The sequence below is a fragment of the Loxodonta africana genome, chromosome 6 (genome assembly GCF_030014295.1).
Source record: "Loxodonta africana isolate mLoxAfr1 chromosome 6, mLoxAfr1.hap2, whole genome shotgun sequence".
Classification (NCBI taxonomy): domain Eukaryota; kingdom Metazoa; phylum Chordata; class Mammalia; order Proboscidea; family Elephantidae; genus Loxodonta; species Loxodonta africana.
Genome location: NC_087347.1, coordinates 10,146,822 through 10,163,076, shown reverse-complemented (window position 1 = coordinate 10,163,076; position 16,255 = coordinate 10,146,822). Strand labels below are relative to the sequence as shown.

Here is a 16,255-nt window from a genome sequence, read left to right as displayed (position 1 = left end):
GAGGGACCCCAGAAGACATGGCCCCCGAACTCTCTTAGCCCAGAACTAAAACCATTCCTGAAGGCAACTCTTCAGACAAAGATTAGACTGGACTGTAAGATATAAAATGATACTGGTGAAGAGTATGCTTCTTGGTTGAAGTAGACACATGAGACTATGTGGGCAGCTCCTGTCTGAAGGTGAGATGAGAAGGCAGAAGGGGACAGGAGCTGGCTGAATGGACACGGGAAATACAGTGTGGAAAGGAGGAGTGTGCTGTCATATTGTAGGGAGAGCAACTAGGGTCGCATAATAATGTGTGTATAAGTTTTTTTTATGAGAAACTGACTTGAATTGTAAACCTTCACTTAAAGCACAATAAAAAAAAAAGGGTACTGTTTGCTAATAGCTCAGGTGTGAGAATGTAGTCTGGAGTCTGCAGTACAGGGTGCTTTGAGAGGAGAGGGGAAGGGGATGACATTGGAGAGGCAGGCAGGAGTCGGGTTCTAGAGGATCTTACAGTTCCTTGTACTCTATCCTGGAGAACAAAACCAAAAATCAAACTTGTTGCCATTGATTCGATTCATAATGACCCTGTAGGACAGAGTAGAACTGCCCCATAGGGTTTCCAGGGAGCAGCTGGTGGATTCGAACTGCTGACCTTTTGGTTAGCAGCTGAGCTCTTATCCTCTGTGCCGCCAGGGCTCCCTGTCCTGGAGGTTGGGTGTCAAAGAACAAGGGGCCCTAGAGAGTTTTAAGGAGGGAGGTTACATGACCAGATTTCATTTAGAAACATCATGCTGGTGGCAATGTGGAGGGTGACTAGAGGGTAAGAGGGAAACCATTTAGGAATTTACCGTAACAGTTGAGAAGACAGGAGAAGAGGGCCTGAACTGGAGCAGTAACAGTGAGGAAGTATAGATAGAGGAGGTGGTAAGAAGGAGAAATAGTGAAACGGATAGGTAAATTTTTAAATTTCATTTGAAATGCCCAAGCAGCCATTAATCCAGAAATATTCTCATTATTGACCTTTTGTTTTTAGCAAATCAAACAATCCTTTAAACTCTTCACCTCTTACTTCCTCACTTGGCCGTTTAAAAACCAGTAAGGCATTGCTTTCTGGAGTTCACAAGTTAGCAGATTGGCATTTCATTTTGTGTTAATCCTCCTCGTTTGTTTTTCTGCGTTCCCTTGACCTTTTCTCATATGCATCTCCCTGCCTGTATTTTGAGTGACTTCAGGTTGGTTACATGGCAGTTCACGTGACCTGGCGGCTGTTCGGTAAGTAAGGGTCAGCTTAGCCATGGGATGACATTGTTTTGCTTTCCCCTTCAGTTTGAAAGATGACGACAGTGGGGACCATGATCAGAATGAAGAAAACAGCACACAGAAAGATGGTGAGAAGGAAAAAACAGAACGCGACAAGAGTCAGAGCAGCAGCAAGAGGAAGGTGGGTGTTGTGCTGCCTGTACAGGTGAACTTGCTTTTGGATTTGAGACTTGCTTATCTTGTGGACTCTGTTTATCTGGTAGGTGTCAGATTAATATGATGGTACCCTATTTGGAATATGTGATTTTGTTCTAAAAAAAAAAAAGATTGGGGAATCACTGGAGTTCATTTTGGGATTTAGAACTTTTTCCTGCCACAGGATCTTGAGGTGCTGCCTTGCTGCTAGCATTCTCCTAGTCCGAGGTAGGGGAGGTTTGCCTTGGAGCTTAACAAGGCTGGGAGCCGCTTCATAAGCTGCTGCTGAGTATTTCAGATCCTGCATGTCCCTTGAAATTTAAGACTTTTTATTTTTTAGTCAATAGTAGTCTAAGCTGAAAGTGACTTGGAAAAGAGAAAGTTTAGAGAATGAGAGATAGATGGGCTCCTCTTTTCCTGGAAACATCAAAGCAATCATCAATTCATTTACTCCACAACACTGAGTGCTCTCCCAGTGCAAGCGTTGTGCTAGGTGCTGAGAGGACACAGAGGTGAGTGAGGCTCACTCCAAGGAGCTTGCATTTAGCAGTAGCAATAACAACAGTAGCTGGCTTTTAGTGAGCACTTGCTACATGCCAGTCACGGTGCTAAGCACTTTATATGTGTTAGCTCACTTGATCCTCTCAGCAGCCCTATGGAGTGGGTATTATTATTTGCCCACTTTGCAGATTGAAAACTAAGGCACAAACAGGTTAAGCAACTAGCACAAGGCCACGTGCCAGTATGTGGTAGAATGTCGTAGAGAAGGCACTGCTCGGGCTGGGAGTATGTTCAAATAAGATAAGAACATAAACACCTCTGATGTGAGGTAGAAAGTTATAAAAACTATCAGAACACAGAAAAGGTACAGAAACGTAGAGCCAGCCAACCACTGAAGAAGCTCATGTGCAAGCGGAACCTTGGGCACCTTGCGGGCAATTGAGGGTGTGCCCTTGTTAACTGTGGATGCAGTAGCGGGGAGCACTGTAAATGTTTTCTCAGTCTGAGAGCATGGGAGAAACACCCAGGATGAACATACCTTCTCCACCCCACAGGCTGTTGTTCCTGGACCAGCAGAGCATCCCCTGCAGTACAACTACACTTTCTGGTACTCCAGGAGGACCCCCGGCCGGCCCACTAGCTCACAGAGCTATGAGCAGAATATCAAACAGATCGGCACCTTTGCCTCCGTGAGTACTTAGTGGTGTAACGCAGTGACCCTTGGTGGTACATTCGGACCTATATATGTATCGTTGTGTGCTTACCTTTCTGGTAACCTAGTTAGCATTCTGGTTTCCTTAATCAGCTGACCTGAGCCCCTGGGGCAGGATTTGTTCATTCTTAGGTTTCTCGTTAGATACCTATAGGTAGCTTACATGTTGTTGTGTGCTGTCGAGTCGATTCCCATTTATAGTGACCCTATAGGGCAGAACAGACTTTTCCATAGGGTTTCCTAGCTGTGCTCTTTATGGGAGCAGATTGCCAGGTCTTTTCTTCTGTGGAGCCATGGATGGATTCAAACTGCTGACCTTTTGGTTAGCAGCCTAGCGCTTAACTACTGTGCCACCAGGGCTCCTCCAAATAGCATACATAAAAAACAGCCAAACCAAACTCGTTGCCATCGAGTCAATTCCAACTCCTAGCGACCCTATAGGACAGAGTAGACCTGCTGCATAGAGTTTCCAAGGAGCGCCTGGTGGATTCAGACTGCCAACCTTTTGGTGTGCAGCCATAGCACTTAACCACTACACCACCAGGGTTTCCGTACATGAATTGTGGAATTGATCAAAAGGAGACAATACACAAATGTAAGTGCTTAAAAAAAATACAGGTACTCTTTAAAAATACAATAGACACACTATAAACGAGTCACAAGATTTTACGTAATTCTCTTTATGAATTGGGATTGTTTTTGCTTTTAAGTAGATATTTATTGAGTCCTTACTATGCAAAGTACCATAGGGGATACAGACTTTTATAGTATATGGTGTCTACCCTCATGAATCCTGACAGTAAAATTGAGAGTAAGGTTCAAAAGTTTCTTTTGTGTTTAAGAACCTCCCATTAAGCTTTTGGATATGTTAAGCTTCTTTTTCCTGTGTTCAAAAAGAAAATGTAATCTCTAATAGTTGTTTTTGTGGGTGCTGTCAGACTAGCATCGCAAGCTCCGTCACACTTTCCTCACAGGGTTAGCATGCTCGAGAAGTTGTCTGCAACTAAAGCCAGTCTTACTCAAAAAAGATTTTCACGCACCTTCTGTGTGCTGTGCGTGCCATCTCTGCGCAGAATCAAATACAGGATTTGTCATTATCTTGAGGTTTTTGTCCTGTTAAAAATGCAAAACGGGCAAAGAATCATAGACAGTAAACACTGCAGTAAGTAAAGAGGAAGGATATATAACAGCACGTGATCTGTGCAATTTCCTTTGATCACTGTGATAGCCGTATGAGGTCAGTGATGTTATCCATATTTTCCAAATGAGGAAAGTGACATTTGGGTTAAGAATGGGATCTCAAGTCAGAAGGCCATCAGGCTTCCCTTGATGAAGTGGTGGAGCAGTCTGGAAACTCCGGTGGGTAGGTTGTAGAAGTCAGATTCCAAAACCCATATTGTTTCACTCCTCCAGCACACCAAAATGCATGCTGAGGGGCCCCACGGCTGTCCTGCCATGAGCTTCAGGTTTGAACATAAGTGCCTGCTGGACAAACTGCATTTTTCAGCATATTATTAGCAGATACACATGTTTAACTGGTAATCAGATCATTTGATTGATGTGAGATCAACAGCATGGCTCTGCTGAGTTGATATAATTTCAGCCAAAAGCAGAGATCTTGTTGCTTAAATTGTCCTGTACTGCCTTATCGGTGGTTAAATTTAGGCTATTTTACATATTAAAAATACCGTATATACTGATGCATATTTGGGTCAAGGAATGTTTGTGGAGTGGATTCAAGGTTCTAAAATGAAGACACAGGCCCTGCCCTTAGGCAGGGAAATGAGACATACCCAGGAGTTTCAGAGAGTGCTGTGGGAAAGGCATGGCTAGAAATCTCTGAGTTCAGAGGAAAAAGGGAATTAATTCCAACTTGGGGATATTCCCCTTGGAAGAGATGGGCTTAAGATTGAATTTAAGGAATTTGAAGAGATAGTAAGAAGAGAAAGGAGTTCTTGGCAAAGGGAACAATAGAATTAAGCCTTTGAAGATATCGATGCATTTCTAACGTTCTTGAATCTATCGCAGAAGTTTTGATTGCTGGCTCTCTCGGAATACCTGGACATCGCAGGTAAAGTGGCAGCCACTATCTTATGAACAACTGGTAAAACACCAGGGGATCGGAGAAGAAACTGAGCTGGAGGGGTGGGCGTTCATTAAAGATCCTATTCAATTATTCTGGGGTACTATGAATATTTCTAGCATTTTTCTTTCACTCTTTGAGAAAAAGCATATATGAATTTACTGCACGTGTGCAAAGGGAGTTTTGTTTTCTCTTCTTGTGTTATGTCTTTTGGACTGAGTAGCATTAACAGCAGTAGCACCTTGGGTTTGTACTCGTTCATTACTCGCTGGCTGTGTGACGTAGCGTTTGGTGTCTGCTATTGTGTTAGTAGCCCTGAAACACAAATTACTGTATATTAAAGTAATGGACGTGTCTGTCAGTTTGTTGTACTATGCAGGCTTTCATGTTGCTATGATGCCAAAAGCTATGCCACCAGTTTTCAGATGCCAGCAGGGTCAACCATGGCAGACAGGTTTTAGCTGAGCTTCCAGACTAAGACTGACTAGGAAGGAGGACCTGGCAGTCTACTTCTGAAAAGAATTAGCCAGTGAAAACCTGAGAGTAGCAGCAGAACGTTGTCTAATACAGTGCTGGAAGATAAACTCCCCAGGTTGGAAGGCACTCAAAAGACGACTAGGGAGGAAGTGCCTCCTCAAAGTAGAGTCGACCTCAGTGATGTGGATGGAGTCAAGCTTTCGGGACCTTAATTTGCTGATGTGGCATGACTCAAAATGAGAAGAAAACAGCTGCAAACATCCATTAATAATTGGGACCTGGAATGTACAAAGTATGAATCTAGGAAAATTGGAAATCATCAAAAATGAAATGGAACACATAAATATTGGTATCCTAGGCATTAGTGAGCTGTATTGGCCATTTTGAATTGGACGATCATATGGTCTCCTGTGCCAGCAATGACAGCTTGAAGAGAAATGGCATTGCGTTCATCGTCAAGAAGAACATTTCAAGACCTATCCTGAAGTACACCACTGTCAGTGATAGGATAATATCCATATGCCTACAAGGGAGACCGGTTAATATGACTGTTACTCAAATTTACTCACCAACCACTAAGACCAGAGATGAAGAAACGGAAGATTTTACCAACTTCTGTAGTCTGAAGTTGATTGAACATGTAATCAGGATGCATTGGTAATTACTGGTGATTGGAATGCAAAAGTTGGAAACGAAGAAGAATCGGTAGTTGGAAAATATGGCCTTGGTGATAGAAACGATGCTGGAGATCGCATGATAGAATTTTGCAAGACCAACGACTTCTTCATTGCAAATACCTTTTTTCATCAACATAAACAGCAGCTATACACATGAACCTTACCAGATGGAATACACAAAAATCAAATCGACTACATCTGTGGAAAGAGATGGTGGAAAAGCTCCATACCATCAGTCAGAACAAGCTCGGGGCCGACTGCAGAACAGACCATCAATTGCTCATATGAAAGTTCAAGTTGAAACTGAAGAAAATTAGAACGAGTTCAGAGAGCCAAAGTATGACCTTGAGTATATCCCACCTGAATTTAGAGAACATCTGAGGAATAGATTTGACACATTGAACACTAGTGACTGAAGACCAGATAAGTCGTGGAATGACATCAAAGACATCATACGTGAAGAAACCAAGAGGTCATTAAAAAGACAGGAAGGAACGAGAAGACCAAATGGATGCCGAAGAGACTATGAAAGTGGCACTTGAACATTGAGCTAAAGCATAAAGGAAGAAATGATGAAGCAAAAGAACTGAACAGAAGATTTCAAAGGGGCACTTGAGAAGAAAAAGTATTATAACGACATGTGCAAAGAACTGGAGATAGAAAACCAAAAGGGAAGAACACACTCGGCATTTCTCAAGTTTAAAGAACTGAAGAAAAAATTCAAGCCTCAAGTTGCAGCAGTGAAAGATTCTGTGGGGAAAATATTAAACAATACAGGCAGCGTCAAAAGAAGATGGAATACACAGTCATTATACCAAAAAGAGTTAGTCGACATTCAACCATTTCAGAAGGTAGCATATGATCAGGAACCGATGATACTGAAGGAAGAAGCCCAAGCTGCGCTAAAGGCATTGGCGAAAAACAGGGCTTCAGGAATTGATGGAATATCAATTGAGATGTTTCAATGAACGAATGCAGTGCTAGAAGTGCTCACTTGTCTATGCCACAAAATTTGGAAGACAGCTACCTGACCAGCCAACTGGAAGAGATCCATATTTATGCCTATTCCCTAGAAATGTGATCCAGCTGAGTGCAGAAATTATCAAACAATATGATTACTATCACACGCAAGTAAAATTCTGCAGAAGATCATTCAAAGCGACTGCAGCAGCATATTGACAGGGAACTGCCAGAAGCTCAGGCCGGATTCAGAAGAGGACAGGGAACCAGGGATATCATTGCTGATGTCAGATGGGTCTTGGCTGAAAGCAGAGGATACCAGAAAGATGTTTACCTCTGTTTTATTGACCACGCAAAGACGTTTGACTATGTGCATCATAAAAAATTTAGGGATGACATTGTGAAGAGTGGGAATTCGAGAACGCTTAATTGTGCTCATGAGGAATCTGTACATAGATCAAGAGGCAGTTGTTTGAACAGAACAAGGGGATACTGCATGGTTTAAAGTTAGGAAAAGTGCTTCATGATGGTATGCTTTCACCATACTTAATCTATACACTGAGCAAATAATCAAGAAGCTGGACTATATGAAGAAGAGCGGGGCATCAGGATTGGAGGAAGACTTATTAACAACCTGTGTTATGCAAATGACACAACCTTGGTTGCTGAAAGTGAAGAGGACTTGAAGCACTTAGTGATGAAGGTCAAAGACCACAGCCTTTAGTATGGATTGCACCTCAGCATAAAGAAAACAAAAATCCTCACAACTGAACCAGTAAGCAGCATTACGATAAATGGAGAAAAGATTGAAGTTGTCACGGATTTCAGTTTACTTGGATCCACAGTCAACACCCATGGAAGTAGCAGTCAAGAAATCAAAAGATGCGTTGCATTGGGCAAATCTGCTGCAAAAGACATCTTTAAAGTGTTGAGAAGCAAAGATGTCACCTTGAAGAGTAAGGCATGCCTGATCCAAGCCATGGTATTTTCAATTGTATCATATGGATGCGAAAGCTGGACAATGAATAAGGAAGACTGAAGACGAATTGACGCCTTTGAATTGTGGTGTTGGAGAAGAATATTGAATATACTGTTATTAGGTGCTGTCAAGTCGGTTCCAACTCATAGTGGCCCCTTGCACAGGAGAAAGAAATACTGCCCAGTCCTGAGCCATTCTTACAGTCGTTGCTATGCTTGAGCCCGTTGTTGCAGCCACTGTGTCAATCTGTCTTGTTGAGTGTGTTCCTCTTTTTCATCGGCCCTGTACTTTACCAAAATGATGTCCTTCTCCATGGACTGATCCCTCCTGACAACATGTCCAAAGTATGTAAGGCGCAGTCTTGCCATTCTTGCTTCTCAGGAGCATTCTGGTTGAATTTGTTCCAAGACATATTTGTTTGTTCTTTTGACAGTTCATGGTATATTCAGTATCTTTGTGAACACCCCAATTCAAAGGCATCGATTCTTTGGCTTTCCTTATTCATTTTCCAGCTTTCACGCACATAGGATGAGACTGAAAATACCATGGCTCAGGTCAGGTACACCTTAGTCATTAAGGTGACGTCTTTGCTTTTCAACACTTTAAAGAGGTTTTTTGCAGCAGATTTGCCCAATACAACGCATCTTTTGACTTCTTGACTGTTGCTTCCGTGGGTGTTGATTGTGGATCCAAGTAAAATGAAATCCTTGCCAACTTCAATCTTTTCTGCATTTATCAAGATGTTGCTTATTGGTCTAGTTGTGAGGATTTTTGTTTTCTTTATGTTGAGATGTAATCCATGTATATACAGTGGACTGCAAAAAGAATGAACAAATCTGTCTTGGAAGAAGTACAACCAGAATGCTCCTTAGAAGTGAGAATAGCGAGACTACGTCTTACATATTTTAGACGTTGTCAGGAGGGATCAGTTTCTGAAGAAGGACATCATGCTTCGTAAAGTACAGGGTCAGTGAAAAAGGAAGACACTCAAGGTGGATTGACACAGTGTGGCTGCAACATGGGCTGAAACATAACAGCGGGATTGTGAGAATGGCGCAGGACCGGGCAGTGTTTGGTTTCTGTTGTACATAGGGTTGCTACGAGTCGCAACCACCTCGAGGGCATCTACAACAACAAAGTAATTCACGTCATTAGGAAATGGCTCACAATATTAAATACTTCACAGAAAAATAATTACATTTTGCAACTTTTGATCAAACCCGATGCAGTATTTCCCTGTGGTCCTTCACCCTAATATTTAACATTTGAAAGTTTTTGAAATCAGGGTGACTAAGGAGGTAGGTAGTGTGCTGAAATGGCAAGAGTGTAGAGGGGAGTCACAAGGCTCATTTATTCTGCTGCTGGACTTTGTGGGCTGGGGCAAGTTGCTCTAAAACCGTTTCCTTGGCTATGTTAGTGATTACACACGAAGTTTATCTTTACGCATAAAGTTCATCTAAAAATGAAGAAGGAACTTGAAATGATTCTGAAGTCCTTTCTGCCTTTATGTCCTGAGTCTGAGCGTTCCTCGCTCTCTTGTGCGTGTGTCCTTTTAGCCGTCATGACATGCAGGCTCTGGGTTTCTTACATCCTTTATTCTTTGGCTTCAGCTAGAACTTTTGAAAACCAAAACTGCCTAAGAAAAAGGAGGAAAAAATTCTTTCAGAGTTCACTGTTTCTCAAGCTGCTTCATTCCTTTTGTGGTTTGGATATAAGACTATGGCAAGAAGATTGCATAGTTTGGCTGTAAGATTGGAGGAGACCAAAACTTTAATAAAACAGTTCTTGATTGGGGGATTGAGGATGTTTGGTGTACTTTCTCCACATCATCACCCTCTAGTTCTTAACTCACAGTGAGCTACTATCTCTGGCTTGTGCACTTTGTTTCTTTTAACTGTGTCAGAGTGGGAAAGGTGTCGCTCGTTGCTGTTGCGGACGTGTGGCCAGCCAGCATTCTGCAGCACTGTGTGTTGCTGCCTCGAAGAGAGCGCTGCGCGCAGGTTCTATGAATGGGATTCACTCCTGACTTTTTTTTTTTTTTTAAAATAATTTTTATTGTGCTTTAAGTGAAAGTTTATAAATCAAGTCAGTCTCTCACATATAAACTTATATACACATTACTACATACTCCCATTTAATCTCCCCTTAATGAGTCAGCCCACTTCCTCCTTCCAGTCTCTCCTTTCGTGACCATTTTGCCAGTTTCTAACCCCCTCTACCCTCCCATCTCCCCTCTAGACAGGAGATGCCAACACAGTCTCAAGTGTCCACCTGATACAAGTAGCTCACTCTTCATCAGCATCTCTCTCCAGCCCATTGTCCAGTCCAATCCATGTCTGATGAGTTGTCTTCGGGAATGGTTCCTGTCCTGGGCCAACAGAAGGTTTGGGGACCGTGACCGCCAGGATTCTTGTAGCCTCAGTCCTGACTCCTTTTTAATATGTGAGAAATTTCACCTGTTCCCGTTGTGTGTGAACCTGAAGGAACAACAGGCTCACACGGGTAGGTCTGCTTCTCCTCACTTGCTGCCGAGATCCGAAAGGACGACCTGAACCTCTCTCTCCTCAGCAGCTGTTTTCAGCTGCGTCACTCTGGCGGCTTGCCGTGTGTTCATTCAGCACCTCTATTTCTCTCCGGGGTGTTCCAGGTTTCCCTTTTCCTCTAAAACGTGCCCCCTTACTGCTTGTACTTATTAGGTGCTCTCTGTGAGTTACGAAGGAATAGGGAAAAAATCTCTTACCAAGACGCTAATGAGAGAAACAGAACCAGCATGATGAGTATAAATATGTATACATTTGAGAGAAGAATGTTAAGTCTAGTTTTCCAATAGGATTGCGAAGGAGGGGCAAGAACAAAAAATTGTTTTAGCATAGAAAGAGGGGCTTTACCCCTAAGTATGAGAAGCTGAGCCCGATTGATTCTGGATTGTCTTGGTCTTCACAGGAGCATCACGGTGTAGAGTAGTGCACGTCGTCGATTCCACCCCTTGTACTCAGCAACTCAGCAGAAGTAAAATGTGTTTCATTCTAGCTACTCCTGTATTTGCCAGTAAAACAATCTTTGATCAAGAAGTGATTTGGTTCTAAAAAATTCAGTCTGGCGGAGGCTATATGGCACTTAACGTCCCTTGTAGCTTAGTGTACCTCAGGAGTGAAGGGTTGCCACTGTGCGAAGCAGCGGTCCCCCTTGGCCCATGCTGATTCCCCTGCAGCTTCAGCCGGAGGGCGTGTGTCAGCCTGACTTCACCAGCCGAGGCTCTTGGCTGAGGCTGGGCTTTCTCACCTGAGGAGTTCTTTTTTGTATTGCCAGTGTTACGTTTTTCTTTTATCAAACTGTAGGATATGCTTTCCTCTAACATGTCTTCCTTCCCACACGATCCCCCAAATGAAAATGCTGCCTCTGAGAAGTGTAGCCTGTGTTAGAGTGTCTTCCATGTTATGGGAGCCCTGGTGGCACAATGGTTAAGAGTCCAGCTGCTAATCAAAAGGTCGGCAGTTCGAATCCACCATCCGCTCCTTGGAAACCCTGTGGAGTTGGAATCAGTTCGATGGCAACGGAGTTTTTGGTTTTCCATGTTACGTCCTTAATAAGTCAATCTAGCTGGGTGCAGCACAAAAGGAAAAACAGCTTTTCTACTCTGGGGTCTTCTCTCTGCAGGTGGAGCAGTTCTGGAGGTTTTATAGCCACATGGTACGTCCCGGGGACCTGACAGGCCACAGTGACTTCCATCTCTTCAAAGAAGGAATTAAGCCCATGTGGGAGGTGAGCAACGAGGGCTTCTGATTGCTTGTCTGGACAAGTTTTTTTTTTAAAGTCTTCACTCAGAATTGCTTCACTGTTTGGTGCATCCTTGGAACCAGGCCCTCCAGGGAGAGACACCATTGCTGGTTTCTGTGGGCTGGTGCTGGGTGGTTTTTAAAGATTGTTTTATTGCTAATATGCTATTGTAACAATATTAAAGGATGTTATTTTTAAAAATTAATCTTATTCCCATGGAAGTGTTTGTGTGTGTGTATGAAATTATAGTATGAAGAACGTATATTTTACATAGTATAATTGGGTCAAAAATAAGCTTACAGGCGGGACTGGAGACTCAGAGCTGAGCTCTCTGATGTCTTCGCAGAGCGGTTTGTTGGTGATGTTCTGATGTCTTCTGTCGCCTATCCTGACGCAAGAGCATTTTTCTAGACAATAAATCTGATCAAGCCTCCCCCACCGCCACCCCAGTTAAAACTCCTCCCCAGCTCCCCTTGTTCACCTGGCCTTGCCCCACATCTACTTTCCAAGTCCTGTCCCCCATCGTCTCTGCGTTTTCTCTTTGTGCAGCCAGGCCCTCCCGTTGGCATCATCCTGTCTCACGGTCAGCGTCTGCTCAGACGTGTTCTTCCCATACCTGCGGGGCCCTTCATCTGTTGCCCTCCAGACCCGGCTGGAATGTTTCCTTCTCTTGAGAGGGTCCCGACCGTGCTTTGTTCTTCCTAGTACTCTGTGTATGTCTCAGCTCAGTGGCACTTGTCGGGCTGCATTGCTGTAAAAGGTTTCTTGTCTGTCTCTTCTGCTGGACTGGATCTGGGGAGAGGTGGTGGCTTCCCGTCTGTGCACCTGGGAAACCCAGGAGACATTTAGCAACTGCAGTAGTGAGGGATCTGGATGTGAAGTCTGATGTCATTTTGTTCTGATTCCTAGAGTAGTTCTGGAGGAAAGAGGATTATTTTTAAAGGACCTGGTTAGCCTTTTGAGGGGGAAGGATTTGTACCAAGGATCCCGGCCTTTTCGTTTGTTTGCTTTATTCTTTTTCCTGTTTCTTGTCTAGTTACTTCTACCTGCTCTGCACCATTCTTCCTGTAAAGTTGAGTAGTTGGAAAGTGACGATAGTTCTTAGTGTCTAAGTGATTCTTGACAGTAAAAATGCTGCCTTAACTGCAAAAGAAGGAGCCCTCGTGGAGCGGTGGTTAAGCACTCGGCTGCTAACCGAGAGGTTGGTGGTTCGAACCCACGTGCTGCTCCACGGCAGAAAGATGTGGCAGTATGCTTCCGTAAGGGTAACAGCCTTGCAAGCCGTATGGGGCAGTTCTGCTCTGTCCCGTTGGGTCGCTATGAGTTGAAATGGATACGACGGCAGTGGGTTTGGGTAACTGCAAAAGAAAAAGAGCTGTGAGGCTGTGTTTTCAGTTTATCGCTTTCTTTCTTTGTGCAGGACGATGCAAATAAAAATGGTGGCAAGTGGATTATTCGGCTGCGGAAGGGTTTGGCATCCCGTTGCTGGGAGAATCTCATCCTGGCCATGTTGGGGGAGCAGTTCATGGTCGGGGAGGAGATCTGTGGGGCTGTGGTCTCTGTGCGGTTTCAGGTAAGCCTCCCCGTGGCCAATCTCGTTTCTTGTATTGTCTGTGCTCTCCTTGCTGCCTCCAGTGTGCTTTGATGATTCCTCTGCTGCTCCCCTAGGAGGACATTATTTCAATATGGAATAAAACTGCCAGCGACCAAGCAACCACAGCCCGAATCCGGGATACGCTCCGGCGAGTGCTTAACCTACCTCCCAACACCATTATGGAATACAAAACCCACACCGACAGCATCAAGTACGTGTTGTGGGGGATCCGGGAGGGGATGCCCCTGAGCTCAGCAGAAGTAGGTCCGTAGTTGGGCCCAGAGGAGTTTGGTTGTACAGGAGACTGATGGTGAAGAAGGTACAGACCAGTTTAGCCTCTAGTGCTTCAGCCACCTGGAGTAGTTCTTTGTCTGCGAGGCTCCCTGCCCACCACACCACAGGTCTTTGTAGCAGAGAGAGCCCTTCTGCAGACCCAGCTGCACTGCCCGGGCTTGCTTTACTTATTCAGGCTGTCTCTCGCTAACTACTGCCTTCAAATGAAAGACAAAGCGCTCTTCTCTTTCTTGCTGTCTTTTAAGACAATTTTACCGAACTATAAAGTCCTCTCTCCTCACCCCACTTTTGCATGTCTTTTTAACCTGCTAGCTTCAGTCTGTTTTCTTTGTCCTGAGAAATTGACTTCTTACGAGGCCTAGTGACTCCGTCTCCTTGTGCGTAGAGCTGAAGTTGCAGAGTAGTGTGTTTGGGGGAGTATCATGGAGGGGAGGCAGGATGGTAAAGGGGGATCTGCTTAGCCAGCTAACTAGGCCCTGGGAAGTGAGCTGTAGACACTTGCGGAGAATCACTGGCAAGGCTTGCTCTTTCAGTGATGAGCTGAGGTGATGCTGACGAACAGCTGTGGGGAATGACTGGCAGGTTTTCTCAGCCCTGGAGGGAGAGCTCACCAGCTAGGAGTCAGGCTTTGAGTTTACTCTTTTGACCCAGACAGCAGTATGTGCCTTGCGCAAGTCTCTTAGCTGCTCTGCTTCAGTTTCCCTGTCTGTAAAATGGGGGGCTATAATGGGTTGCCTGATAGGGCTCTTGGGAGGCCAGTTTAACCTTGGTAATGGATTGACGTTCCTCAGATGGAGAACACACTTGCAGAGCCAGGGAATTTATTGTCCTCATGGTCATTAGTAATGACATCAGCATCATGTTATCCTTATTAAAGGCGATTGAGAAGCCTGACGACCGGGTTCAGCAGGCAGGCCTTTGGGAATCTGCTTTCCCATGCATTCTCAGAAAATGTGGGTGGGGCTGGCTTAACCAGCCGAGTGCCAGTTGTCGACTGGGAACACTGCCACCGGAGCTGGTCCATAATCAAATAGCTAGGCGTGACTCTGAGCTCCCAACAGTTATTAGCCAGCCCGGTTGCTTGCCTTAGCAGTCCTGTGTTAGCACTGTTTTTCTCTAGGCAGACTTTTCTTACTCTTTGTTCTGGGATAGAAGTAGTTCCTGCCCTCGAGCCAGACTCGGTTCCAGGCTGGAGAGAGCCACACCTACTTTTTCTAGGATTCTTATTTTTGAGGTTCCCAGATGCCGCCCCTCCCAAAAGCAAGGCTTCACTTGGGTGGGAACAGGAAAGAGGTATCGCTCATCACCTTTCCCCTTTCCTCTGTTCTCCCTCTCGTACCCGAGGCAGTTCTTGCTCAGCTTTGTGGAAACGTGTCCCCGTCCTTAAGGAGGCTAGGAGAGCCAGAGGGCGTTTTGCCCCCATATCCTAGGAAGACTGGCCTGCTGCCCCCTGCTTTAGCAGAGGGCTGCCTCTAGAATGCCAGCCCTGCCCTTCCAGAGACCAAGAAGCCCTTCTGGGGAGCCAGATGCTACGTTCCCTCGCATCTCCCTCTTTCCTCTCCCAACGTGCCGACCTTTTGCACTCCCACTAGAATGCCAGGCAGGCTGGGCCCCCAAAGGCTCCTTTTTCAAAACCTCTGGAAGACGCGGGTGAATGTGCCGTGACCCCGTCCCTTTCTGGATGGCACCATCACTGGAGCTGGCACCATCGGAGTCTCTTGTTTTGTTGGCGTGCTACCTGGAAGATCCTTCTGTCCTGGACGAGAGGAATTGGAAGAGCATTTGATGTTTCAGAACAGGCTGACACACAGCGGCCACAGCAGCTGCTGAGCTCACTTAATAAATGGTGCTAAACTAGCTTGTCTCATGCTCTCGCTCTTTATGGCGTATCAAAGAAGTGGCCTTTCAGACTGACCGCCACCGCGTGAAAGGACAGCACAGGCCTCCCCGTGCAGGGCCGGCCAGGGAACGTAGCCTGATTTCCAGAAGCCCATTGTAGACTGTCACTTGGTATCTAGTTCAAGAGCTGCTGAGGTCTGACATAATGAGGTGACGTCTAGCTCTCGAAATGAGACCCCATTTTCTGGTCCTTGAATTTTCACCTCCGTCTAGTCACGCTCATGACCAGAACGGAGTGATTTGTGATTTAGGATAGAGCTTGAAAGTTGGTTCAAGTTAGAAGGGGGACCCTTGCCTTTGCCTCGCTGACTTCTCTGCTTGCCTTTACTTCAGAGAAATCTCTCGCTTGGAGGGAAAGCCCTGCTTCCGCCTGTGTGTGGCTGTATGTATCCAGCTTCCTTGCTTTGTGCTAAGAGGCTTTTCTCACTGGGGCCAAAGCCGTCCAACCCACAAGCTCTTTGCCGGCCTTCTCCCTCTGCTTTCCCTCCAGGACCAGCTCATCTTCCTCTTTGTGCTAGCCTTGCTTGCTAGATCTCAGGGTCACAGCCCCTCCCTCCCTCCCTCCCCCAGCCCCAGCCTGGTGCATCAGGATCCAGGAGGGGAGATGCCTTCATCCTGGACGAACTGGCTTGTGGGATATCTGACCAGAGCACGTACTGGCCTCTCACGTGCTTTTTGGCTTTGGCTTTGGCTTATATGTGCTGCAGCTTGGCCTTTAGGCCCCTGACCTGCATGTCGAGTTGCAGCAAGCCTCATGTTCCTTGAAGTTTTCTTAGGAGCCACCATCCAAAAAAAGAAGGGTCAGGTTGCCTGATAGCATCAGTGAAAGTGGCCGTGGATGAATGTTGAGCTTTCCAAG

At 45.3% G+C, this 16,255-nt stretch overlaps 1 protein-coding gene across 3 annotated transcripts in view; it reads left to right on the top strand.

Annotated features, from left to right (window-relative positions):
* Positions 1-16,255, top strand: part of EIF4E2 (eukaryotic translation initiation factor 4E family member 2) — a 31,782-nt gene that overhangs the window by 5,608 nt on the left and 9,919 nt on the right. For 2 of the 3 annotated variants that reach the window (XM_010597614.2, XM_010597613.2), the window contains exons 2-6: positions 1,315-1,429; positions 2,499-2,633; positions 11,490-11,594; positions 13,030-13,182; positions 13,278-13,414. In XM_010597614.2, the coding sequence (XP_010595916.1) occupies positions 1,315-1,429; positions 2,499-2,633; positions 11,490-11,594; positions 13,030-13,182; positions 13,278-13,414 (645 nt within the window). Of the gene's footprint in view, positions 1-1,314; positions 1,430-2,498; positions 2,634-11,489; positions 11,595-13,029; positions 13,183-13,277; positions 13,415-15,089; positions 15,355-16,255 lie in introns of those variants that run through there. The other variant, XM_003417909.3, reaches the window with a different exon arrangement.